Raw genomic sequence first — 26,301 nt, 5'->3', positions numbered from 1 at the left:
TCATTGCAAATTCCTAAAGCATCATGTTTTCCTTAATAACGTTGCTAACTCCTAAAGCATCATACTTTTCTTGTTCAAATTTGGTTTGCGCATTTGAGGATGTGGCTAAAAATTTCACTATTTAGATTGATCCATCGTGCTGAGAGGCAAAGGATGTAACACAAGACATAAATGTAACATGCGTCCAAACTTCTAAGGCAAAGAATGAAAAACAAGACACTATTTTGTATATCCAAAGTTGTGTTATGTATATAGGAAGCCATTGCAAAAGTGCCCCACTTCTCAACTTGGGACACCCACCTCCGTGTCCAAAAGTGCACCCAAAATTGTTTGCATTTCCAATGGTGTAATGTAAGCAAACAGCACAGCAACAATATTGGGCAAATCTTGCAATTCCACACAAACTGGGCATTTGGGACACACAATTATCAGAAAGTAGCCCACAAACGATTGACATCCAAACATCAATGGCAACATTTTGAACTTACATATTTGAGTTTTGTATATGAAAGGGCCTCAAAATCCCTGTTGAACAAAATTTACCTTGTGCATGTAAGGACCTCCCAAGCTTATTCCAAGCCATTGCCCAACCTCCTGCATGGTCATCGGCCCTTTGCCAAGGAAGAAAACAATGGCCCTAGTGCCAAGAGACCTTTTGACTGAATTTGTGAATTGAGGGAGAATCCACCAACCACGTGTGCTTTGCTGAATGTCTTGGGGGAGAATCCACCAACCACGCGTGCTTTGCTGAAAAAGAGCATCATAAAACATACCACAAGCTTTAGGAGATGACTGCTGCAAATTACAGAACTCCATGTGCATCCCCTTCAAAAACCTCTCTTTGCACATCCTAAACATGCAGTCCAAACTCCATTGACATCCAGCATAGCAGCAGGCACAGCATGTGTACACGTAAATATTCTTACATGTACGTGTCTAAGCGCGAGAAGGGTGATTTGGGGGGTGTAAAGACATTATATTCATTCCTATACAATCATTCTCTATATGTAGGACATGACATTTGAGACAAATATTTGAGGATCTGGATTTTGTGTTGCAGTGGTAATACAAAAGAGCTCATGACAGGCCCATTGTTGTTCACACTCCAGATTGTATGACATCCAGATCCCATTTCCATCCAGCTGTTAAAGATAACAAGGATCATTTGAGGTCATCTCATAATGATCTTAAATGCCAAATTTGTCCGTTCGTCTTCATAGTCGTAGCCCAAGCGGCTAGCACAATCTGTAAATTCCTTTTCATCCTGACTAGTAACTTGCATGCCAACCAACACATTGGCACCCATTTCACCCTGCACAGACCAGATGCGCATAAACATATTAACCCTAATAATCATGCTTTCCTGTTGAACATCAGGAATAGTTCCATAAAATGGTTATTCAAACACCGACCTTCATTACAACCTCAGTCCAGAAGCATAACAAACAGACAAGCAACTAGACAAACAACAGGTCACCTGGCTGCGATAGTGGAATAAAGTAATATTCCACCGAGGACTGAAGGCACTAAGAAACTTCATAAGAGCTCCAGGCCTCTCAGGAAACACAAATCTGTATAGAAGTTCATCCTTCACATTGGTGCGCCCACCCATCTTCACACAAAAACATTAGTAACCACTAACTGTCAGCTACTCTCAATCTTGTAAACAGCCCAAATTTTGCGTGCTAAGGAAACACCAATTTGTCCAATAGTTCATCCTTCATTTTATGCACTCACCCAAACAAAAACATCAGTACCCATTAAAATTTCACACATCTATTTATAGACTTCTAGAAAGCCTAAGGATTATATCCAGGTGTTTCAATTATCAATAATCCCCAAACCCCTCTTTACCAAAAAAAACAAACAAACAAACAAAACACAATGAACTATGAGAATTCAAGTCTTAAAAGAAATAGAAATGCATTGTCTTGGAGGAGATTCAGATAAAAAACTTACTAAGTGACGCAAATGATCCTTGACCAGGTCATTATCAGTAAGGTCAGTGGTTAAAAACCCAGCATGTTCCAATCTGATCTTCATTGTTTCAAGCTCCTCTTCCTTATGAAGCCCTACACTGCCCCAATAGCCACAATGCAAAAGCATAAACTAATCACTTATTTGCTTTTTGTGCTGCTAGGACAGTCTTTGATCAGTGTTGCAAAAAAGGCAACCCAAAATAAATGATCAAGTTATGAGTCTAAAGCAGTAGAAAGCATCCCAATAGTACCTGCAAAGCACAAGGGCTTTATCCCTGCTATCATCGTAGCGATATTTGAATTCTGTGACACTCATCGGACCAACCTGAGAAAGCATGTGACATCAAGATTCAGGGTATACCTATGGCTGGAATTTCACATTTTTAGGAAGGCCAAAAGAGTTACCAGTTCCATAAATCTTTTAAAAGATCCTGGTTCCTCAGGAATAAAGGTAGCAAAAACTGCTTCTTTCCTGGCCCCTACATTAGCAAGCTGAGTCACCAATCTCAACCTCTCAAAGTTCATATTGGCTCCACTTGTTACAGCCACCACATTCTCCCCGGACAAGTTGTAGTACTTGCAATAAGCCAAGGCCCCAGCCAACGCAAGGGCACCAGCTGGCTCAAGGATACTTCTCTTTTCTTCAAACATATCCTAAATAAGACCAAATGGAAACAATTGTAAAGTTGGATACACCTATGTGAACTGATTTTCCAAGTGGATATGACCGAACAAAGGATTCATGTATGATAATTGAACACCTTACTTTGATAGCAGCACATATTGCATCACGATTAACCAGCACAACACCATCAATCAAATCCCTGCATATGTTGAATGTCTCTTCCCCAACACATTTTACTGCCACTCCATCTGCAAATGCCCCAACCTGCTCTAGCATTATACGCTCACCATGATGCAAAGATAATGCCATGGCATTAGCATCTGAAGGCTCAACACCAATGATCTGGACCTGTCATAACCACCAAAGTAACATATAATGAACCAAAAGAACACAAGGCAAGTACAAATTTAGTGCCATTGGTTCAATGCTTCAGATATGGTGCTTTTGACTGCCCTGCACAAGTTCACACAACTAATAGATACATCAATTACAATGGTAAAAATAAACAGCCATGTTTTTTCTAATCGCGAAGCAATTCAATTGGAAGCTGAATTTCTATTCACAATTACAACGTTGTGAGACCACTCAGTCCAAAAAGGGGCACCCTGTACATGGAGGACCTCTATTTGTTGCAATATGTTAAAACTCTAACGTCTTTCAAAAAGCTCAGAGATAATTTCCAATTTTGTGTATCCATTTTGGCAGGTTGTGCAAGACCATGGATTAAGAGCCTAGCCACCTCTGCTGCATCCACATATCACTTGCAAGGGATTAAACATATGTACTTACTGAACATATGCACAAGAGTCGCAATGTCATCATTTACAAATCTTTTGCTCTTTCTGGAAGACCAACCAGAAAACTCTTCCCACCACAACTCTTGACTAGGCAAACTTGACCACAAGTTACAGCCTTCCTGTTGGTCATTCCTAAGGGTGGCATGTACAACAATTCATGTGCAAGTAAAGGCGTCACTTAATTTTTGACCGAAAAGAAAAGATTAGTAACCTCGTGAAAAGGTGCAGAATTGGCCTCCTCAAAAGAGTTTTTGGAACTTGTCTATCCACAGGAACTACTAACTAGAAAATAGATTCCTTGAGGGAAGAAGAGGAAAGATGTTAACATGAAGTTGCAAATATGGCTTTTAAGAGAGGGGCTTTCTCCACAATGTTTGGCAAGAGGTCAATCAGTGTGATTTGCAACTATGGTTTCAAAATACTCTCTAGGGAGCCTCCTTAGAAAAATAACAATAACAATGTTCTCTTCAATCTTCCTTCTGCTTTCAGCAAGCTGTGAAGTAGTCTTTTCAAAAACTTCAGATAAGAAGCCATGCTGTCAAGAATCTTCATTCATGCAAACTGTGTGAGTAGACTTTTTATACAATTGAGATAAGAAGCCATGCTGTCACTAGCCTTCATTACCAAGGCAAAGAGCTGGATCAAAAAATTACATTTGCAGATGTCTTGTGCCTCAAAGAGCTTTGAGTTAATTCGAATTCATTCCAAGCCTCTTGCAGTCTTACAGCCGTCAATATACTCGGACGTGCTAGACACTTAAGACCAAGAGTAATAATGGCTAAAACTTTTGGCCATACTATCCTAGGGGCTTCCCTCATGCATGCTAGTTAGGGCTCTCTAAACATTTGTGCTTCAGTACCTTATTATATCATAAGAAAGGGATTTATACAAAATATCAAAAAGGCCCAATCATGATAATAGTACAAGCTTTTATAGACTTAATGTCAGGATTTCTACAAAATAGAGGCTAGGATTACACTAATCAAAACAATGGTAAAAGCTTTTATAGCTTAACATTAGGGTTTCTAAAGAGGAAGATAGAGTTTACACTCTTCAACCATTTAGAGGTGGTTTGCCTGATTCATAGATAAAAACAGAAACTTGATTCGCAGAAATACTATGGCCTTATAGCATGCATCATGATATGAGGTTGTAATGGATATTATGACTGAGAAAGGTCTTACCTTTGTCTCTAGAATAACAGTGTCTAATCCTCATACACATACAATGCTGAACTAAATTACATAACTGGTACCAAAAATTCTGCAATCAAAAAAGATCGTTCTTAAAATGTTGAAAGCAGAAATTGTGGGGGCCTGGAGATTTTCACTTCTCAATAATCCAAAACGTCCATAATTTGGAGTAAAGACCTCAGTATGGACAAGCTGAACTGTCACTACCCAATAATCCAAAATGTTCATAAATTTAAAGTGAAAAACTCAACTATAGGTAATACTTATCCGGCTCATCTATTAGCTAGGTATTTTTGAGTAGTTTTTGGACAATATTTCCCTCCATGAGGTAAAGTTGCTGGCGATTTGTTTGAGGATTCTCCAACTCTCAGATGGACCATCAATAGGAGTTTCTGCAGACAAGCAGCAGTTCTGGTTGTACTCATGCATCTGCTCTCAATGTCTCCCAGGGCCCCTTTAATTCACTCACTATAGTACATCTACATCTACTAAACAAAAGAGGAGAAGCAGCAGCCTAGTAGTCATTGCTAGGAAACCTCAATATGAAATGAAACAATATTGACTAAGGGTAAGCAATGAGAGAAATATCTACATGGAATATGAACGAAAACTCTTTTCACCATGTTGAGACACGAGTAGCAATGGAAGTCACTAATACAGAAAGATATGATTAGGAAGAAGATTAAGAAACTCAAACACCAAAGTTTACTAGAGCATGAACTATGACAGGAGTAGACATGAGAGATAAATTCCAAATCTAATATGGTTTCTTAGAATGGACTGAAGAGCAGGGGTGATCATAAGTTGGCCATCTCACCTGAAGCCACCCATTGGTAGGCAGGCTTTGGCAAAAATGAAGAAAGTGCAAATCCACACACACACACACATGCAGCTCACTCGGCACAAAATATTACTACATGGTCTAGACTGGATTGTATCATCATCATGCATGATGATGCCTTCATGCCAGAGATATTGGGCATGCCAATCTTGCAACGCTACACTTTGTTGGACCATTTTCCTGTGCAGTTTGAGATGCTTGCACAATCAGTGGTTCCTTTTGCACAGTTTCTGGGCAAGCTTCCATTGCAATTCAATTTGTCTTATTTGAAGCACCCTGTTTTCAATGGTTATATGGGGGAACTACTTGACCCATTCGTGTCTGATTTCCCATCAAGAGAAGCTCACTCCTTTGAGCAATCAATTGGTAATGTACAGAGAGTCACCCAACAATATGGCATCAATCATGCATTCCTTTGCAAACAGCATCGACAAGAGGCAAAGGAACTATTAGCCTTGGTTCATTGATTGCTTGTTGAGTTCCTGGATGATACATCCTTGTCCTGACTAGCTATGAGATTGGTTGATCATATCTAGCAGTTCCAATTGAGATCTTATCAGCAGGCTAAACTGAAATCTTTGACTGACAATTTGCAAGATGCCTCCTTCTAGTCTCATCAATTCTTTTGGGGCCTGCATCCTTCCCCTGCCCGTGAGAATATGGTTAGACTACAACATTCAAATGGTTACATGGTTGCAGATCTGCAGTCCATTGTTTGTACGTGTCGTGACTATTTTCTGGACCTTCTTGGCTCGGCCCAACACCTCTTTGAGCATATTTCTACGGGCCATTCAGCTTTTTATGCTTTGGTCCGGTACCACATTTCATCTAAAGTGACATTCGTGAGGATGAGATCCTGGATGTCTTGTTGCACTTACCCATAGATAAAAGCCCTAGTTGCAATGGCCTCACTAATGTATTTTTTGAGACCTACGCCACTCATCCGGCAAAACGCTTGGCTGTGATGTATCAACAGGTTTGGGAAACAGGAGCTATGCCAACATCATGGAAGGAGGGAGTTATTAAATTGATCCCAAAAGTGCCATCTCCGTCAATGTTGAAACATTGGAGACCCATCTCCTTAATGGGCTCGATGTATAAAATTTTCTCAGGAGTGCTGGATAACCGCCTCCACAGGCACCTCCCTGCCATTGTGCACCCCAATCAATATGGCTTCATTAAGGGTAGAAACATTTTGCATAATGTATCAAATGTGCAAATGGGAGTTGACTATGCCAACCCCTATAACCAAGAGGTGATATTAGTGCAATTGGATTTGGAGAAAGCTTTTGATTATTTGGATTAGTCCTTTCTTGCACAATTGATGCATACCATGGGTTTTGGGCCACATATATCTCAGTTGATCTATACCATCAATGTTGATGCTCCTTCCACGATATAGACCCCTTCCCCCTTGCATGCTCGGTACAACAAGGCTGTCCATTGAGCCCTGTGTTTTTTTCCTTGGCAACCCATCTAGTGCTCATCATGTTATCCCATATGGTGAGCATTGGGCAATTGACAAGGTTATCTCTTCCTCTTGGACAACATTTTGTTGCACAGTCACTAGCAGACGACACCATGATCTTGCATGTAGAGAATGACAATCTTCGCAAGGCATTGGATGTTTAGACACTATTTCAGTATGCTTCTAGTCTCCATGTTAATGCTGCAAAATCATGCCTCATCAGCTGCACTAAATCTGACATCCAATCCTTGGGATGGCAAGCGGTGGTAGTGCCCCACGGCAATGTTGTTAGACGCTTGGGATATCCTTTGGGTGTTGATGTTCAGTCAAAATACTTACTAGAATGGATCTCGCAAAAGATGGAGGCAAATTTTATCTATTGAAAAACATAGGCATGGCCCTTTCATGTATGCCTCAAAGTAGCCCAAACCATCATGTTACCCATGCTTACCTACTTTTTACCATTTTTGCCTTGAAACACCGCTTCTTTGAATGCTCTTACCAAACATATCCGTTTTATGTTGTGGAAAAAGGACTCCTTGCATGTAGGTATCTATTGGATTTCTTGGAGCCATGTTTGCAACCCGAAAAGCATGGATGGTGGAGCAATTTTGGATGTACAGACCCACATGGTGCATTGATCACTCCTCAAAGCAATGTGTACTAATCGTCATCCTTGCGTCTTTATAGTCCGCTTTTTTTTATAGAAGACCAAGGTATTGTACATGGTAGCACCAACATACACGCATCATGGTGGCACATTCTTAATTCTCATGCTCACTTTTCCACATGCTCTTCCATTTTGGCGAATCATTTGGTTTCTTCTTGGAGGCTCGTTCTTCAAAAGACTCACTTGCATCCTATAGAGGATCGTCTGCAAGCAAATTCCTTTCATTTGGAATTGTTGGCAGTATTGCAGCTGCTCTCTTGCGACAGGAAACAGGAGGACATGTCCAAGTTCAATCATATGGTATATCTAGGTTTGTTTTCTATTGTGGATGCCACTTTGATGAGGTATGGGGGGCTGATATCTTTCCGTACGGCCAAGAAACTTTCCTAGATTCCTTGTGGATACCACAACTCATGGGGCCACATTGAAAGGTTGTTGCAACCTATGCAACCTTTTCCTACACTTGACTCAAATTACCCTTGGCAAGATTGGGATCTTGCTAGCCATCTTTGTCTTCAAAAGACTTCAACTAAACAGGTGTATCATATTTTGATTAAGGACATTGGTTGGTTACTAAAGCCAATGCAATTTGAGGCATGCATAAATCCAAGGGTTGGTGGAAAATGAAAGTGATGAAAGGATGGCTAAACAAGACCCCGTTCAAATGCAAGGTCTTTCTATGGAGAGTGATCATTGGTGGGCTTCCCCTTGCTTTGGCCCTTTCTAAGCGTCAAATCTCAAATGCCAACTGCATTTTTTGTACAACCAGCATGAAATCTTTGCATCATAAATTTACTTCCTGTCCTTTGTCTAGTAAAATTTGGGCTCTCCTTACATATATTTGGCAAACGGCGATTGGTCTCGTTACATATATTTGGCAAACATCGGTTGGTCTTCCCTATGCCCTTTTGTGATTGGATTTTTGCCAAAGCCAAATATCCCACCCCAATGCAGCCGCATATAAAGAACTTGTTCCATTTCTTCAAATTTTGGGGCTGTTGGCATAATTGGATCATCTGAAATACTTTCATCTTTGACTCTGCCATGGGCCTCCAAGGATACATGGCCAAACTCAAGGGTCTTCTACACTAACAGTTAGATCTTGTGCAGCATGCTAATCTTCTCCCTACTAAGGATTTAACTCCTTGGCAACAGCAATATCTTCCACTTCTTTGCAATGACTTTTTGTATCTTTCATGTCATCTAACTTTTGTAGCCTCCCGTGATTTGATACAATATAAATTACCCACTACAATGAGAGAGAGAGAGAGCACATTCCAAAAAAGTACAAGAGTACAAGATTACTAGAGAGCACACATTCCAAGCATGCTTATGCCAACCATTTACACTCCTCCTTAAGAATCACTCTGAAAGTATGGCCTTGTGAAGATATGCTAGGATTTGAACTTAGGAAACATATCATGCACCACCAAGACTGAAACACAAAGACTTAAACGCTGATCACTAGAGTGTCACGGAACTGAGGAAACAACATGAGAGGTGTTTCTGATGTAGATGGCCTGCTAGACAGCAAAAACGCACGTACTGCAACAATCGCCTAGTGGGAGAGATAGCAACAACTTGTCGCTTGGCACTAGATGCTGAAAACGCACGCTGATCAAGTGCTACAATGACTAAATAAGCATGTTTTGGGGCTGTTTAAAAATACTCATTAGTTGTAAAGCGTGTTTTAGCTGAACACCCCCTCCCAGGCCCAAAACAGAGCCTAAAAGGTAAGGCCTGTTGAGCTAAAAATGCATTAGCCTAACTTAAACAGCCCCAAAATATGCTTAATTAATAAAGAAAACCTTTTATTTTAAAAAGAAACGCGATCCTAGAGATTGTGTCCCACATGCAAAACCCTACTTTGGGTACCCCAAACTTTCTATAAATATATACGCAACCCACCACTCTCCCTCAATCTCGTTTTTGCAAGTTTCAAGAGCCATAACTCTATTGCCCACACCCGGTTTGCAAAGGACATCGTAGTCAAAGCTTCCACCAACCACCTACTACCATTTGGCGCCTGATTCCAACCTTTTGCACTTATATGCCACTGTCGCCAGGCATGTGGAGCTATCGCCAACTGTTGGGTGTTGTCACCACCTGTTGTCAGCTATCACCAAGATTTTCTCTCTTCTATGCTGCTATCGCAAAGCATGTGGAGCTGTCTACAACAATTGGGTACTGTTACCACCTGTTGTCAGCTATCGCTATGGTCCCTCTTCTCTGAATGTTGTGTTTGCAATTTCTATGCCCTAAACTTTCTATAAATATACATGCATCCCACCACTCTCCCTCAATCTCGTTTTTGCAGGTTTCAGGAGCCATAACTCTGCCACCCACACCCCGTTTATGGAGGACATCGCAGTCAAAGCTTCCACCAACCACTTGCTACCATCTAGTGCCTAATTCCAACCTTCTGCACGTGTATGCTGCTGTCGCTAGACATGTGGAGTTGTCGCCAACAATTGGATGCTATCGCCCTGCAGTTGGATGCTGTCGCCAGGGTTCTCTGTCCTCTAAGTGCTGCATTTGCAGTTTCTAGTTGCCGCATGATACTCTCTCACCTCTATCATCTCTGTTTGCATCTAACAGCTGCTGTACAGATTTTCTCCTCAAGTACATGTGTTTCTAGTCTTTTTCTCTCTTGCACAGCTATTTGCATTAGATCCAACCTTCCTTGGTTGCGTTTACTGGTGTTCGATACTCAGAGGCTACCTTTGTTGCGATTCAGGATCCGTTCAGAGTACGACACACTCTACAACTCATAACCTTTGCTTGATCCCAAAGATACAAGAGTTCCAGCTTCAGTATTTACTACATAGTGTGTTTACTTCATGAGCATTGTATATTCATTATTCATTTACTTTATTATTTATTGTGTTCACTATTACAGAGTTACCCTAACCCTAACCCTAACTATGTCCTGAGTTTATCAGTCTATGCTTTGCCATACGATTGGTTTTATACTTTTTGCATTTAGAGCATTTCTTTACGAGGCATGCAATGTTTACCTTAAGGTGTCCCACTCCAAAGCACCCAAGGCATCAAACAAAGGGTGCACGTCAGTTGCCCAATGGCCTACCAAGACTATAGAGGCAATGGTTATCTTACCAAGGGAGTCCAAGTAGTCACCCCAAAGAGGACAAGGCATCAAACAAAAGGGTATTCGTCGACTGTCTAGTGGCCTACCAAGCCCTATAAAGGTGGATGAAACCACATTGAATGTTTTTTTTTTTTTGGAAAGTGAAATTTAGGGGTAGCGGCCGATTAATTAACAGTGACCTAAAAGACACGAAGATGATACACCCAACACATCATAAAACAATACAAGCTTGCCCAACCACTTGAAAATGTCGATGACAAGGGAAAGATGATGGAGTATCACGTAAAGAAGAATGGTGGTGTAATCCGCCAGTGGAAACAACTTAGCATTCATCCAGTGGGGCCCTACACAATGGGATGCAAAGTGTGCTACATACTAAAAACTTCTCATACAATAGATGCCACTTGGACAATGTCCCTCGTGGGAAAATTATTCACTTGTCCAAGTGCCCTAATACAAAGATGATGAAATCATGCAATGTATAGGGGAAGGTACAATAGGGGAGAAAGGCCAATATCAAAGACAAGTGTCGAAACCTATAGAATACCAAGAAGGGTAGAAACCCCCTCTCAACCTAGACATCGATGCCAAAAAGGAAGAGGAGCCTAAAGATGTCGATTTCCTAGGGTGTCGAAAACCATGTGAATGAAGATGACGAATATCCCTACTCGAAGAGCAAGGATAGAAATCACGACTATGATAGCATCAAGAGAGATAGTGCACGATCAGCCACGAGAGGGAAAGACTCCATGCTAGTAAAAGAGCAAAACTCCAAGTAGATGAAACCATGAAAGAAATGACGTACATCTCCTTTCTCCAGCTCAGAAATGACTAGTGCAAGTGTATATTTTAGACCCTACACTAAAATAAAAAACCCTGCAAAAGAGATCAAAAAATCTGCAAGCACGAAGGTGAGTAGTGAGATACTCCAAAAAATAAATCTGAAAATTAAAAAAAGCAAAGCTAAGTGCAATGCAATGAGTACGCAAGTATGCAGTGGAAGTCTCAAAAAAGAGGAAAGGCTATGGTGTGTGGCCACCATTGCGTACGGCGAGGTAGGGAAGTAGTCCTAGAAGATGCAGTGTGTAAAGAAATACTCTACACAGAAACACAAATGACAATCATACAACAAAGCATTGACCGATAAAAAAACACAGTTAGGGTTAGGGTAACTCTAGACAATGAACACAAAAAATAATTGAAGTGATATAATTGCTGAATATACAATGGTCATGCAGCAAACACACTATGCAGTGAATGAATACTGAGCATCGAACTCCTATTTCTCAAGGATCAGGGCAAGGGTAATGAGCTAGAGAGTGTGTCGTACTCTAAACAAATCCCCGAATTACAGCAAGGTAGCCTCCGAATGTCGAACACCAACAAATGCAGCAGTGAAAAGTTGGATCTAATGCGGACGGCAGTGAGGAGAGAAAGACTAAAAACGCAAGCTGCAAGAGAGAGTAAGACTAAAAACGCAAGCAAGATAGCTTGCAGGAGAGAGGACTAAAAACGCAGGCAGGACAACCTGTAGGAGAGAGAAAACTGCCAAATGCAGGCAAAATGGCCTAGGGACAGCTTGTAGAAGCTGGGCGACAGCTAGAGGAGAGAGAAAACTACCAAATGACAGCTACAGCAACTAGGCGACAGCCTGCATGAAGCAAACGCATGGTTGTGATGACTACAGGCTATACGGCAGCAGGTTTGCGCAGGAACAGTAGTCGCCTTGCTAGGAACAACCTCAAACTACATGTAGAGGGCTGGAAATCAAGCACCAACTAATGTAGACAGCAATGGACAGCTTTGGCTAAGATGTCCTCCGCGAATGGGGTATGGGCAACAAGCTGAAACACTTCAAATCTGCAAAAACGAGATTTAGGGCTGAATGGAGGGCAGCATACTTATTTATAGAAAGTTTGGGCCCTCCCAAGTGGGTTTGTGCTTATGGGACACAATCAATCTCTAGGATCGCGTTTCTTTTAAATAAACTAGGTTTCTTCATTAATTAATCAAGTTTTGGGGCTGTTTAAGTAAAGCTAATGCATTTTTAGCTCAACACCCCCTCTCAGGCCCAACAATGGTGCCACGAGAAAGATCTTTTACCCCAAGGCGTCCCACCCCAAAGCAACCAAAGCATCAGACAAAGGGTGCGCGTCGGCTGCCTAGTGGCCTACTAAGACTATAGAGGCGATGGTTATCTTACCAAGGGAGCCCAAGTGATCACCCCAGAGAGGACAGGGCATCGAACAAAGGGTGCACGTCAGCTGCCCAGTGGCCTACCAAGCCCTACAAAGGCAGATGGAATCAGCTATGGATTTTTTTTTTTGGAAGTTTGATAGGTTTAGCATTTAGTGGAGGTTCAAATCAGTTTTCGCCTTATAGAGTATCTGTGCCCCAAATGGGACAATAATAAAGGATGGTCAGACTCCTTCACAAAACAAGCACACTATCCCTACCATTACTGGATGTCAGTGAAGAAGGAAAATAGCTGTGGATATAGCAAATATGTGAAGCAAGTAAGACAAGCAAAGCAAGCAAGCAAGGTAAGGAAAAACTGCCTTGGAGACAGCCATGGGTAATGCCACGAATATGGTGGATCCAGAGTCGACCACTCCAAAAGACCGAAAAGGGATAAATGCGCACAAATGTAGGTTTACATGAACAGAATGCCAATGCATGGGGTAATGCAAAGGGTGATGCAAGATGTCATGCCCATGCAAGATGCAATGCAACAGTGCCACTTGGACAGTGTCCTCGCAGGGGAATTGTTCCCTTGCCTAAGTGCCCTTTTACAATCAGGTCATCCTGACAATGTGGATGAAGTTATAAATGTCCATAATACTATACAGGAATGAATGTCTAAAAATGGTAAGCACCATCACTGTCACTATCAAGAGTAGAAACCACCTCCTCTCAAACTGGAAGGGAAAGCAAAAGGGAAGCATCCTCTCCCCGTCAAGCTAAAGAAGTAGCAAAGGGTGTACCCAAACCGATCTTGGGTAACAGGTACTGGAACTGGCTGGTTGACCGCTTTGGTCAAAATATCTACAAAACTGTCAGATGTAGGCACAAACTCTAGGCGGATAGTGCCTAGCTCAACTTGCTCTCTGGAAAAATGAAAGTGGACTCTCACATGCCACGTCCAAAGTGTAATGATCGACTTGTCCGTAAGGGCAATGGCACTCTGGTTGTCGCAGTAGACAACGGTGGGAGAGCCACAAGGAAAATGAAGCGCCGCCAGTAAACTCCTCAAATAGATGGCCTTGGTGGTGCCATTGAAGAGAGCCCAGTACTCAACCTCGGCCATGGAAGCCACCATCGTCTCTTGCTTACGACTTGACCAAGAAATGGAAGCCAGAGCTGTGCCCAAGGTAAAGAGGTAGCCGCCATGAGATCGTCGGGTATCGAGATCTCTTGCCCAATCAGAATAAGTATACCCCTACAAACATAAACCAAAACCATATGTCAAGCCGTAAAAATAAGTACACCGTAAGTAACAAAACACACGAAGACATGCAATCCAATGTGACATCCTAGCTAATATGAAATACTCACTGAGTATACTAACTGAGTAAGCTAAATTTGGCCCAGTATGAATTAACCAAAGAAGTTTTCCTACAATAGAGCAATAGATATATGCATCGAAGGGTTGTCCTACGGTACTTCTGTTGTGACACAAAAATGCATCTCCCAAAACGAACTACCTCCATCCCAAAAAAATAAGACAACAAACCAAGGTCTGTCATCTCAAAAGTAGCACTAAGCTTTACCTTGGTGACTGCTAGGGCAACAGAATCTGAGTCTGTGATGAGTAAGTCGTCAATGTATAGCAGGATATAGCTAACCCCCTCTACAGTAGATCGAACATATAAGATCGGATCATAAGGGGTAGACTAGTATCTAGGAGTCTGTAAGAACTCATCCATCCTATGGAACCAAGATCGCGGTGCTTGCTTCAACCCATAAAAGAGCTCTCTTCAAGCGGAATACCTTATCCCTCGGGTCCCCTGAAGAAAAGCCCGGTGGCTGCTCCACATAACCATTCAAGAAGGCACCCTTGACATCCATCTGATATATCGGCCAACCGTGGTGAGTAGTTAGTGAGAAGCAACTGGAAAGATGTCAACCGCGTAGTAGAAGCAAAAGTCTCTTCATAATCAATACCATGCTTCTATCAAAACCCTTGCACGATAAGGCGAGCCTTATACTTATCTCAAGTCTCATCAGCTTTTAGCTTGGTCCTAAAAAACCACTTTATCCCAATGACTTTCTTGTCGCTTGGACAATCCACCAATGTTCAAGTCTCATTTCGGTCAATACTCTCTAGCTCCTTCTCCATGGCCTCTTGCCAACCATTTGTTGAGAAACCCTTCACCCTCCACCCGCAGTTTGCGTTTTTTGAGTTTCTGCGTTTCGTGTTTAGGGTTTGCAGCCCCAAAAAGGGCACCATCCTAGACTGTCTGTGCCTATTTATCGGCCACTCTCTCATTCATTCTTCACGACTGATTCATTCAGTCCATCACCTCTTCTCTCCAGCCTCTCCACTACCCTCATACCCCTTCAGGAGGACATTGCAGTTCGTGGTTCGTGGCTGTCTTCATCATCTTCCTTGTGCTACGGCACCCTTGTTCCCTTATATCACATTCACTCCATGATTCAAAACTTTATCATTCCATTCATCAGAGTTTATTCTCTCTTCTCTTCTCCTCTCCATGTTTGCCGAGTTCACTCCGTGTTCCTCCCCGCAAACCCTACTGTCTCGCTGGTACGTCATCTTTTGACATAGTATCAGAGCTAGATCTGCTCAAACAGCGGCAAAGATCCTCCACTCCAGTGAAGGCAAAGACCGATGGCAGGTTCGGCATCCACTTCTCTTCTTCTTCGGCTGCATCAAAATCTTGTTTTTGCAGGTTTCAAGTGTTTTCAGCTTGCTGCCCACACTCCTTTCGCGGAGGACATCGCAATCTCAGCTGTCCCTTGCTGTCATTTACTTTCTAGCCCTTGTTTCCAGTCTTCCACCCATAGTTTGCAGCTGTTTACAGCAAAGCGACTATTGCTGCTCACTCTCCATTCGGAAAACAATCTCGTTTTTGCAGATTTCACGTATTTCAGCTTGCTGCCCACACCATGGACGCGGAGGACATCGCGGTCCAAGCTGGCCATTGCTGTCTAGAACAGATTGGCTCCTGATTTCCAGCCCTCTTCACGTAGTTTGGAGCTGATTCCCGCCAAGCGACTGCTGTTCTTGTATAGACCTGCTGCCGTATAGCTTGCCACATCATCACAGTCCTGCTGCTTGCGTTTTTAGTCTTTCTTTCTCCTGTTGCATGCGGTTTTAGTCTTTCTCTTTCCTGCAGGCTGTCCTGCCTGCGTTTTTAGTCTTTCTCTCTCTTGCAAGCTGTCCTGCCTACGTTTTTAGTCTCTCACCTGCTGCCTGCGTTTTTAGTCTTTCTCTCTCTTGCAAGCTGTCCTGCCTACATTTTTAGTCTCTCACCTGCTGCCTGCGTTTTTAGTCTTTCTCTCCTCACCTGCATTTTTCTACTAGTTGCAATTTCTTACCGCTGGTCACATCCTCCTCCCACTGGCAACTTACTTCCAGCCCTTCCACTACCCTCCCACCCCTTGAGGCGGACATTGCGGTTCATGGTTCATGGTGGCTGGCCTCTTCCTTCTTCAACAAGGCACACTGGTATCCATGGCTTCTTTACCAACAAATGACTAGACTATTGGGTACTCCTACTGTGGCATCATCGGACACACCACCGATGCTTGCCGACTTCAACCTTTGCTCCCCACCCCCCGACGTATATGCATCTTCCACTAGGCACTCCTTGTGCCACCTCTCCTTTCTAGACCACAGAGATTGTTCTGCATCAGCTATCAGAGTACTATGCTCAAGGCAATAAGACGCATCCGATGCGCCCTAAGTCCTTTCGAGCACATGGAGGATCGATTAGTGCTACGACCTCCTGGAGATCGTCGCAATGCCAGCGGAAGTCTTCTCCCACCTATTTTCGGGTACAGTGGCTACCATGGCCCGCGGTTCTACAGTCCACTCCATCAAGAGACAGTGATTGTTTGATACCGTCTCCTCGTCAGTCCGCTCCTTCGAGAGACAGTGGCTGCTTGACTCCTTCCTCTTCTTCGGCTACCCAGTCCACTCCTTCGAGAGACAACAACTGTTGCCCACCTCTTGCTCATTCTGAGCCCCACCCTTCCCCACCCTCGACTACTCAAGTTCGAGGGGCTACCTCTGGGAGTTCTTCAGCACCCCAGATACCTTCTTCATCACAACCAGCGGCACTTCCTTCGTCATCAAACATTTCGGAGTCCGTGATCCATGAGTTTTTGGATTCCCTATCTACTTCAGAGGGGAATTCAGAGGGGGATGTTATTTCTTTGCCCTCAAAGGGGGCATCTACTACTTCTTCGACTTCAACGGGGGGCCCTCCGCCTCCCACCTCAAAGGGGAAACCTACTCCACATGAAGTTCTTCATCTATCCTCTACTTTCTTGGGATGGCTGTCTTCGACCAATCATCTCTTCTACTGATACCCAAGATCTTCAGGTACTACCTAGATCGGGATCTCAGAGGTTTAGCCGCGACTTGGTGATGAGGCCTTCATATTCCTTCCAACATGGATGCACGGAGTTAGTGGCTTTTCTCCTGAGGTTGAGTTTCGGATTCTCCAATTCACTCTGTCTACTAGTCTTTACTGCAGGTTCCCTTTGCGGTGGAAATCTTGGATCTTAGGCGTCCTCTACATCTTCTTGCCTTGGTTACTTGGTCAGCATGAAGCCACCTCCCGAGATCAAGTACAGGCATATCCTTATGGTTCTCGGCACCACACAAAGTCCGACATTCCTCCTATGCATTGCCTGATTTCATCATCTTTGTACTAGGGCACTTGGGCAAGAAAAAGGGACACTGTCCAAGTGATACCTGTTGCATGAGCATTCTTTAGCATGTAGCATTGCATCTCCACCTCACTCTTCTCTTGTTCCCCTTTTTGGGCCTGAGAGGGGGTGTTGAGGAACCCTTCACCCGCAGTTAGCGTTTTTGTGCTTCCGCGTTTTGCGTTTAGGGTTTGCAGCCACAAAAAGGGGCGTTATCCTAGACTGACTGTGCCTATTTATAGGCCACTCTCTCATTCATTCCTCACGGCTAATTCATTCAGTCCATCACCTCTTTCCTCTAGCCTCTCCACTACCCTCACACCCCTTCAGGAGGACATTGCGGTTCGTGGTTTGTGGCTGTCTTCATCATCTTCCTTGTGCTACAGCACCCTTGTTCCCTTGTATCGCATTCACTCCATGATTCAAAACTTCATCATTCCATTCATTAGAGTTTCTTCTCTCTTCTCTTCTTCTCTCCATGTTTGCCGACTTCACTCTGTGTTCCTCCCTGCAAACCCTACTGTCTCGCCGGTACGTCATCTTTTGACATCATTGAGGGTGCTTAAGAGCCTCTTGCCATGTATCTGGCTCAGAATGCGCTATATAATCGGTTGTAAACAGTGACGCAAATGAAGCCTGAGGAGCAAACCGAGTAGATCTTCTAGGTCCCTCCAGAGTAGAAACCGATGGTAGAATCCCCGAATCCTGCATGGTCTGCTAGTGCCAGCAAGATAATGGGTCTCGCAGAGGGGGCCTAGGAGATGAAGGATTTGCAAGAATGTCAGGAGCAAGAAGTAAACCAGGCTACGTAGATACGATCTCCGATGATGTGGAGAGAGGAATAGGATTGGCATCTTGTGCAAAGGATTGCATAATATCCCTCTCGTAAAAAACGACGTCCCTCTTAACGATCACCTTGTTTGTTCGAGGATCGAACAAACAATAGGCTTTTGCTTCAAAGGAATATCCGACAAAAATAAGGAGATCAATTCAAGGAGAGAGCTTTCCTATCTTATCATCAAGCATGTGTGTGTGTGTGTGTAGGCACGACACACAAAGACTCTGAAGTGAAAAATGACAAGCCGAGAGCCAAAAAATGCCTCATACGGGGTCTTCTGAAGAAGAGCCGCAGTCAAGCACCGGTTGAGGATGTACACCAAAGTGTTAGCAACCTCAACCCAAAGGTGCTCAAGAAGCTCTACTGCAAACAGCATAGAGCGTGTCATTTCTGTGACTGTCCGGTTTCTACGCTCTACGACTCCATTCTGAGAGGGGGAGTTAGTAGAGGTGAGCTAGAGAGAGATGCCATGCTTTAGTAGAAACTCGGAAAACTTGTGGAAGATAAACTCACCACCACTATCACTCCTCATGCAACCAACATGACAACTAGTCTGGTTATGAACCAAGAGCACCCAAACAGAAAAATATGTGAAAGCATTTGACTTATACTTGAGGAAGTACACCCACATGTATCTAGAATGATCATCCACTATCAAAAAGAAATACAGTGCGCCATTTAAGGCCGCAGTGGATATCGGTCCACAAAGATCAACATGAATCAATCTAGAGGCTTCTCAACATGATGTGTGGACTGCTAAGGAAATGGGGGTACATTGCTGCTTTCCGAGCTGACAAGCTTTACAGACATCGCTAGCTAGTTTTAGGCGAGGAAGGCCCTCAACCAGCTGACGACGGGATAACTCATAAAGAGAGTCATAACCAAGATGCCCTAAGCAAAAGTGCCAAAGTTGTTCATTGTTCGTAGGCTCCCAAGATGTGGCTAATGCCTGGAAGCTATGAAACACAGAGCCCTCGATTGTCAGCTCAGTCAGAAAGTGTGTCATGTGGAGAAGGCCATTAGACTGTGCCTCACCGCAAGCAATCACTAAACCAATCTAAGAGTCAAGGATCTTGACTGTGGTCGCTATAAAGAAAAATGCTCGCCCCAACCGGCAAAGCTACTTAGCAAATAACAAGTTCACCCCAAGCTGGGGAACATGGTATACATTGTCCAGCAAAGCCAAATCCGAACCCTTGTCAGTGGCAAAACTGATGTTATCTTGAGCTTAAATCTTGATCAAGGAGTTGTTTCCTATGCGCACCCGCCCGACTGCAAGGGCTAAGGAACGGAAAATGTCCTCTATAGGAGTCATGTGATATGTAGCTTCTTTGTCCACAATCCAAACAGGAGCTGAAGTGCTCGACTCTGACAAGGAGGCCTTTGCAGTAACATCGTCATGAGGCAACTCACAGATGTGGATGAGACTTGCATTTGATGTCTCTATGGAAACGATGTGGGCCTCTACAAACCAGTCAGATAATCCCTCTGGAGTTGAGAATGTTGTCTGAGATGGCTAAGCGGTGGCAATATGAGCCTGACCTTTAAACTGCCCCTTGCCATCACCCTGCCTCCCCTTCTGGGGATTGCCCGACTAAGGGACAGGGGTCTGAGACTTAGATTTGGGCGCTGTGCCTCTAGCCTTTAAGCAACACTCCTCGTCAAAATGGCCAGCTTTTGATAATGTTGACAATACCTATTCTTTTTAGGTCCATTTTGCCACCCTTGTTCGAGTTGTGACTGGGAGTTTCCTTGTGATTCCTTGGATTGATTTTGTTTTTTATTTTGAGTGGAGGCTTGATTTAGTTTGCCCTTCCCTTGTTGCCCCTTCTGAGAATGAGCAACAAGAGCCCCCCTCTGAGGAAGAGTTCATATCAAATTGATCGAACAACCATACGTAACGCAACAGCTAACACTCAAATTCATAGTAAGTAGGCATGGTAGGCTTTGAAACTATACCTTTCACAAAATTGAAGTATTTCCTAAAAACAATGTGACTTAATTGTCAGAGAACTTGGGAGTCCCCGTAGTGGAAAATTCAGCAATTAGTCGTCAATACTCAGGCAACTTAACTTTCAAGTCGTCTTGGTCAGTGATTTTAAAAAGTTGGAGCTCATGGTCAAGATTTATACAACGGGTTCTATCCCGAACCGCATAGCGGTCAGTGATTTTAAAAAGTTGGAGCTCATGGTCAAGATTTATACAACGAGTTCTATCCCGAGCCGCATAGCGGTCAGTTAAGTATACCCATCGCTCTGACGCTAAGTCAAAATGCTGAAGCTAAGAATGAAACTTAGACAATAAACCCTGCATCAGCTCAACAATAGCATAGACATTCCTAGCCTTCCATGAGCGGACAACCTCGTATTGAACAAGTGCGGGATCGGGTTGGGCTTCCAACCCATGCACAAGATCCCATAGCTTCTGAGAGTCAAGAACATGTCTTATCAAGTTCGACCAAGTGGTAAAGTTTAACCCGTTAAAGCAAGTCTTATCATTGAAAGCATTCGACAAAGTAGTAAAGTTTAATCCGTTAAAACAAGTCTTATCATTGAAAGCATGCTTAGCAAAAGATGAGGTGAAACCATGAGTTGTCGGAAAAGTGAGATAAAATGAAGATGGAGGTTAAGATGGTGGTGGTGGGTGTGTCTAATAGGAAGAATGAGGGGGAAAAGATGGGTAGGCAAAAATAGGCTAGGAGTATCCAGTGACTGCCAATCAATGGGAAGGCACTGGAACATGAATGTTTCCATAAGGTGCCAATGGAGGTGGAGGCACTGGGACATGAAAGCCCTGTCCAAAGCTTGGCTGGGACACAGTAGCATGACCAAGAGATCCACTAGGTAATGCTATAGAGGCAAGCTGTGGTACCAACTGATCCACACTCGCAAGAGACTGGGGGGGATACCTGGGCTACAATGATCCTGAAAGTGTGTGAGAAGTAGGTGAAACACCACCCAATGGAGGAAAGGATGAGATCCTAAAGGCAGTGCCTATATTTCCATAATCCCCCGCTGCAGTGTGATGTGCAACATGAGGTATTTGATAGGGGAATGACAAAGCAAAAGAGGTAAAAGACGAAGGAACAAAAGATGAATCTAAAGTACCTTGCACCAGAGTGGACAAAAGAGGATTAAAAAATGGAACATACTCCAAATTTCGTTCTCCAACAGGGGGGCCCATCCGTGAGAGAGGTCTCGACGGTCCTGCAATATCATCAAATTTATGCACAACATCTGAAGAGAGAAATTCATACATACCTCCATTAAGTAGCTTCTCTTGAAGGACAATCCTTCAATCGAGCTTCTCAATCTTCTTTCATCTAAAGTCCATGCCACATATCCAATAGCCACTCGAGTAGATGGTGCAATAATGAGAGACGTAGCCCCACTAGACTGGCCAGCCAGAGTGGAGACAGTTGCAACAATCTACTATGGTTTTCTAGATGAAAGACCTTTGGCCTTAGTACGACTCTCCTCGTCCACATGGCCCAACCTCTGGCAATGTATTCAAAACCTATTTTTCTTAGAAATTTGTTGCTAAAGGGGTCATGTTTCTTTGGTTCCGTCAGAGAAAGTGGTCACCCTTGTTTTAGCTTGCCTTCACATCTTGGGAGTTCTTGCCACAGGTAATTTTCCCTCCTGAAGAAGAGATAACCAACCCTCGCCCCTCTGAATGGATATGTTTGGAAAACTTCTTGAAGACTTGATCATGCAGCATCGTATAATGCAAAAACTAACACTCAAACTCGTAGAAGATTGGCAATCTAAGTAGTGAGATAATATGCTAGATAAAATGGAAGTATCTATCGGGCAACTTATTCAAGAAGAGCGTGATCTGATCGTCATCCGACTTCAAGAAGCCAGTAGTAGCAAACTCAACTAGTAAACGCTGACAGTTGGCCAACTTGACTTTCAGATCATCCCCTTTCTTAATGGAAAACTCTTGAAACTCAAAATTGAGATTGATACGTGGAGTGCGATCTCGAGCCGCATAGCAATCAATGAGATGCCTCCCACGCTCAAATGCGAGGGAAAAATGTTGTAACTGAGAGTGGAGCTCAAAAAGCAACCCCTGTATTAACTCAACATTGGTTGTGGAATTGCTGGCTCTCCATTGACGGATGTGATCAAGGTGAGTAATTGAGGGTCAGTATCAACGACAAGGTCCCAAGTCCCTGAGATTCCAGCACTCGTTGCTTAGCATCAATGACAAGGTCCCAAAGTCCCTAAGATTCAAGCACTTGTTGCATGAAGTTCAACCAAGTGGTGAAATCTAATCCATTAAAATGAGTCTTATCCATGAAGGCATTCTTGGCCATTGTAACAGGAGTGGTAGTGCTAGGAGATAGAGAAGATGTGTAATGGGCTAGAGTGGATAGGAAGGATAGGGAGATGGAGTGGAGTATACTTGGGAAGTAATCCCAATGTGCCTACCATGCATACAAGAAATGTGCATAGCGGATCCAAATGTGTGCAAGGGTAAATTGGATATGGGGATGGTAAGTGCCTATGGAGCCCATGGTGAAGGGGTAGGGCACAAGAAACAGTGGATAGAAATCCTTGCGTAGAAGTGATCCAAGGGATGTGTGACGACGGTCCATAAGCAAAGGATGGATATCCTTGTGTCTGAAAGGTCATATGGGGGAGGGGGAGAGGGGGCGGTTTGTGAGTGTCCGAAGGCAATGAGGAGGATGCCCATCACAACCCTCCCAAAGTGAAAGGATGTGGTAAAGTGGAGGTATGTGGGAGATATAGTGTTAAAGGGTGGCATTCACCCTAACGACGCACCAAGAGATGGAGTGAATGGAGGATAAGTAGATGGTGGGATGGGGAAAGAGAAAGTGTTAGGAGTGGAGACGGAAGATCCAACCCCTAGTGTACTTTGAGCAGAAGTGGAATGTAATCCAAGATTTTGGAATGGGAATGTAAGTAGATCTGAATGTGGAGAAGATAGTGGTGGGATGGGAGGGAGTTGAAAAGTGTGGTTTACTTACTCAAATGAAACAGATAATAGAGACATACCTCATGAAGGGTATCTGTAATATAGTAAAAGTGCCTAAATGCGTTAGCCAATATTTAGCCTACTAGGGTTTAGTATAAAAGGCTAAGTTGTAACTAGCCTAGGTTCTTTTTGCCATTTTACAACATTACATGTTTGAGGTCTTAATCTTCTACCATCTAAGAGAGTGAATATTGTTGGCCACCATAGCTTGGGGTGCATACCATGCTGAGCCTCTCATCATTTGATTCTAAACTAACATTGCTAATATCATTTCATGCCTAGCAACCTTGGCTATGGTTTCTTGGTTAAATAGTCTATTTCTTGTATTTTCAGTTAAATGGCTTCCTATGGGAATTAGCTTCTTTACATTCGTATCAGAGCACATCTTTGATCCAATGGGAATATCATTTTCATGGTGAATCTAGTTATAGTTTTAGGCACAGAGTAACTGGAGGACAAGAATTGGTCACAGGATTTGACTCAATTAAAACCGTGACTAGTTAAGGTCTCTGCAGTAAGTCGTGACTAAATTTTGATAGTCTTGAAGAATGCTTGAAGAAATAATGGCGGATTCATGGTCATTTTGGTGGTTTGTGGTCAATTTGGAACCATTTTGAAGGATCATGGACTTAACTGAAGCCTAAACAGGGTTTAGAAGGGTTAAACCGTGGTTACTTTTTGGAGCAAGCTTCTCTTTCGTCTTTCCAAACTTCTTGCTGAAAACTGCCATGGATCTCTTCTCATTTCTCTCTACCATGATCATTTCTCTTCAAGCCACCTAGTGGAGATGATTCCTGATACCCTAGGCAACCTATTGACTACCTATTTGAAGGATCTTCATCAAATTTATCATCACGTGGAACAGCAGAAGGGCCTAGACAATTTGCGCCAGCTTTTTGTGTTGAGCTAAACACGCTTTTCAATTGATTAGCAATTTTAAAACAGCCCCAAAACACAATTGATGAAAAACCCTAAAAGGGAAATGGTCCGAGAGAGTTTCAATGGTCTCCCAAAAACCCTAATTCTTTGGGGCACCCTTCAACATCTATAAATAGACAGGCTGCCCCCATTCAGCCTCATTCCCATTTGTGCAAGTTTCACACCCTTAAGTGCAGATCCAAGCTGTGGCCCATTGTTTGACGCCTTCACCCATGCTGCATTTGGCATCTTCCAACCATCGCCAACATCTTCATCACCCTCAGCTGCTTGCGTTTGGTGTCTCTTCCTCCAAGCGACAAGTGCTAGTGTTGCTCCTCATCCAAGTGACATTCACAGTTTGCGTTTGCACTCATCTGGGGACCGCCTTCCATCTCCACATCTTCTCCTACTTGCGTTTGGTGCTCTGGGCCCTTCTGGTATCATTGTTTTGCAAATTCCTCACTCCGACTAGTGGTCACAGACTTGGGATCCATCTCCGGTGGACGTTACTCTTCAACACACTGCTCTGCCCTTGAGTATCTGTAAACTCTTACATTCATTTGCAGTATTCATTCACTTCAGAGTTGTGTTCTTCTCTCCCTTCTTCTGTTTGTGTTTGAGTTCTGAATTTTGCATTTGAGTTTTGAGTTTTGTGTTTAGGGTTTGAGTTTTGCTTTTTATGTCTATGTCTATCTCTTTGTGTTTCTGTCGTGGTCGTATGCTTTGTGTTTCCTTAGTGCAAACCCTAGCAGTTTTCTTCACATTTTGTGCTCATCCTTGCCTGGTTATTCACAATCTTCTTCATCACTGAGCTTCTCCTTCATTTGTTGGATCATTGTTAGTCCTTACATGAAGTACCTACACTCTATTGCTTGATCTTTTACTCTCCTTCAGCCCTGAAGCTTCCTTCACAACCCTAGCTATGGCTGAAAATGGACAGCATGAAGATTTCAACAATTTCTTCAAGTTTTGAGACAATCTTAGTAACTTTTAGCTTCAAGAAATGGAAAGCAAGCATCTACAACCGACATTGGGCAAACATTAGAGCTTCCAAGCAAGATTGAAGCATTTTCCTCATCTCAGATTGGGGCAAAACAAGACAGCCATCAATCTTCATCAAATTTTGCTTTCTTGAGGCTTCAATTCATAGGGCTTTTGTTGTCTACAACACGAGAAGGTTTAACTAAAGGTATTCCATAAAGATTGGGCTTACATTGAATAATTTCTTCAAGATTTAAGGTATTTTCAGCCTCTTGAACATGGCAATGTCTGAAAAAACTTGGAATCCTTGATTCTAACAAGAATCTACACTCTTCAAAGCTCAAAGGATCTTCCCCAACAAGCCATTGTAGACTTCCATCAAGTCATTGGATTCTCTTGAAGCATTGGAGCAATCTTATTGATTGAGAGCTAAAATTACATGGGAGCAATCAAATTGGACAAAACTTTCTTGAAGTTGGTCTTATGATCTTCAATCTTAGTCCATTGATGGTGACTTATGCTAAATATTGATTGGTTTGGATGCATCTACAACTCTTCATCAACATTAGAGAGAGAATTCTATTGCTTTCAGCTTCATCTCTCTTTTCATCCAATTGTTGAACCAGTCTTATTGTTCATAAGAGAGATTGAGTGTAATAGAACCTCTTAATTCCCATTGAAGGACATGTAGGATTCAGCCTAGAATTGATTATGATTGCTTGATGAATTTCTTTCCTATCCATTCAAATATTGATGCTGAATTGATTGCATAAATGCTACCCATTGCCTACTTAACTTGGATTTTTGTTGGATGATTGAACATTGATACTATAGGACTGAAATAATGATGAAAATTGTAAGTGGGAATATTATAAAAGCAATGAGTCACTGAAAAAAGGTAATGCCCTATCCATAGCCCCTTCAATTCAATCATTTTCCAATACCCACTTGCATTTCATTGAAGAATTTAAAAGTTTTTTT

General features: G+C 42.9%; 1 protein-coding gene across 2 annotated transcripts in view; it reads right to left on the bottom strand.

The window, feature by feature from the left end:
- Positions 1 to 221: 221 nt before the first annotated feature.
- The window catches only part of LOC148024924 (threonine dehydratase 1 biosynthetic, chloroplastic-like), a 66,266-nt gene continuing 40,186 nt past the window's right edge, over positions 222 to 26,301 (bottom strand). The window contains exons 4-9 of one of the 2 annotated variants that reach the window (XM_087694601.1): positions 2,746 to 2,952; positions 2,385 to 2,633; positions 2,231 to 2,304; positions 1,960 to 2,077; positions 1,478 to 1,612; positions 222 to 1,312 (exon numbers count right to left, since the gene is read on the bottom strand). In XM_087694601.1, coding sequence (XP_087550727.1) covers positions 1,172 to 1,312; positions 1,478 to 1,612; positions 1,960 to 2,077; positions 2,231 to 2,304; positions 2,385 to 2,633; positions 2,746 to 2,952 — 924 coding nt within the window. In that variant the 3' untranslated portion in view covers positions 222 to 1,171. Of the gene's footprint in view, positions 1,313 to 1,477; positions 1,613 to 1,959; positions 2,078 to 2,230; positions 2,305 to 2,384; positions 2,634 to 2,745; positions 2,953 to 26,301 lie in introns of those variants that run through there. The other variant, XR_015693375.1, reaches the window with a different exon arrangement.

Source organism: Lygodium microphyllum, chromosome 15 (genome assembly GCF_053477565.2).
Source record: "Lygodium microphyllum isolate KBCC chromosome 15, Lygodium_microphyllum_v1.1.10, whole genome shotgun sequence".
In the NCBI taxonomy this organism is placed as follows: Eukaryota; Viridiplantae; Streptophyta; class Polypodiopsida; order Schizaeales; family Lygodiaceae; genus Lygodium; species Lygodium microphyllum.
Note: the sequence above shows the minus strand (reverse complement) of the source record. Positions and strands in the feature narration are given on the sequence as shown.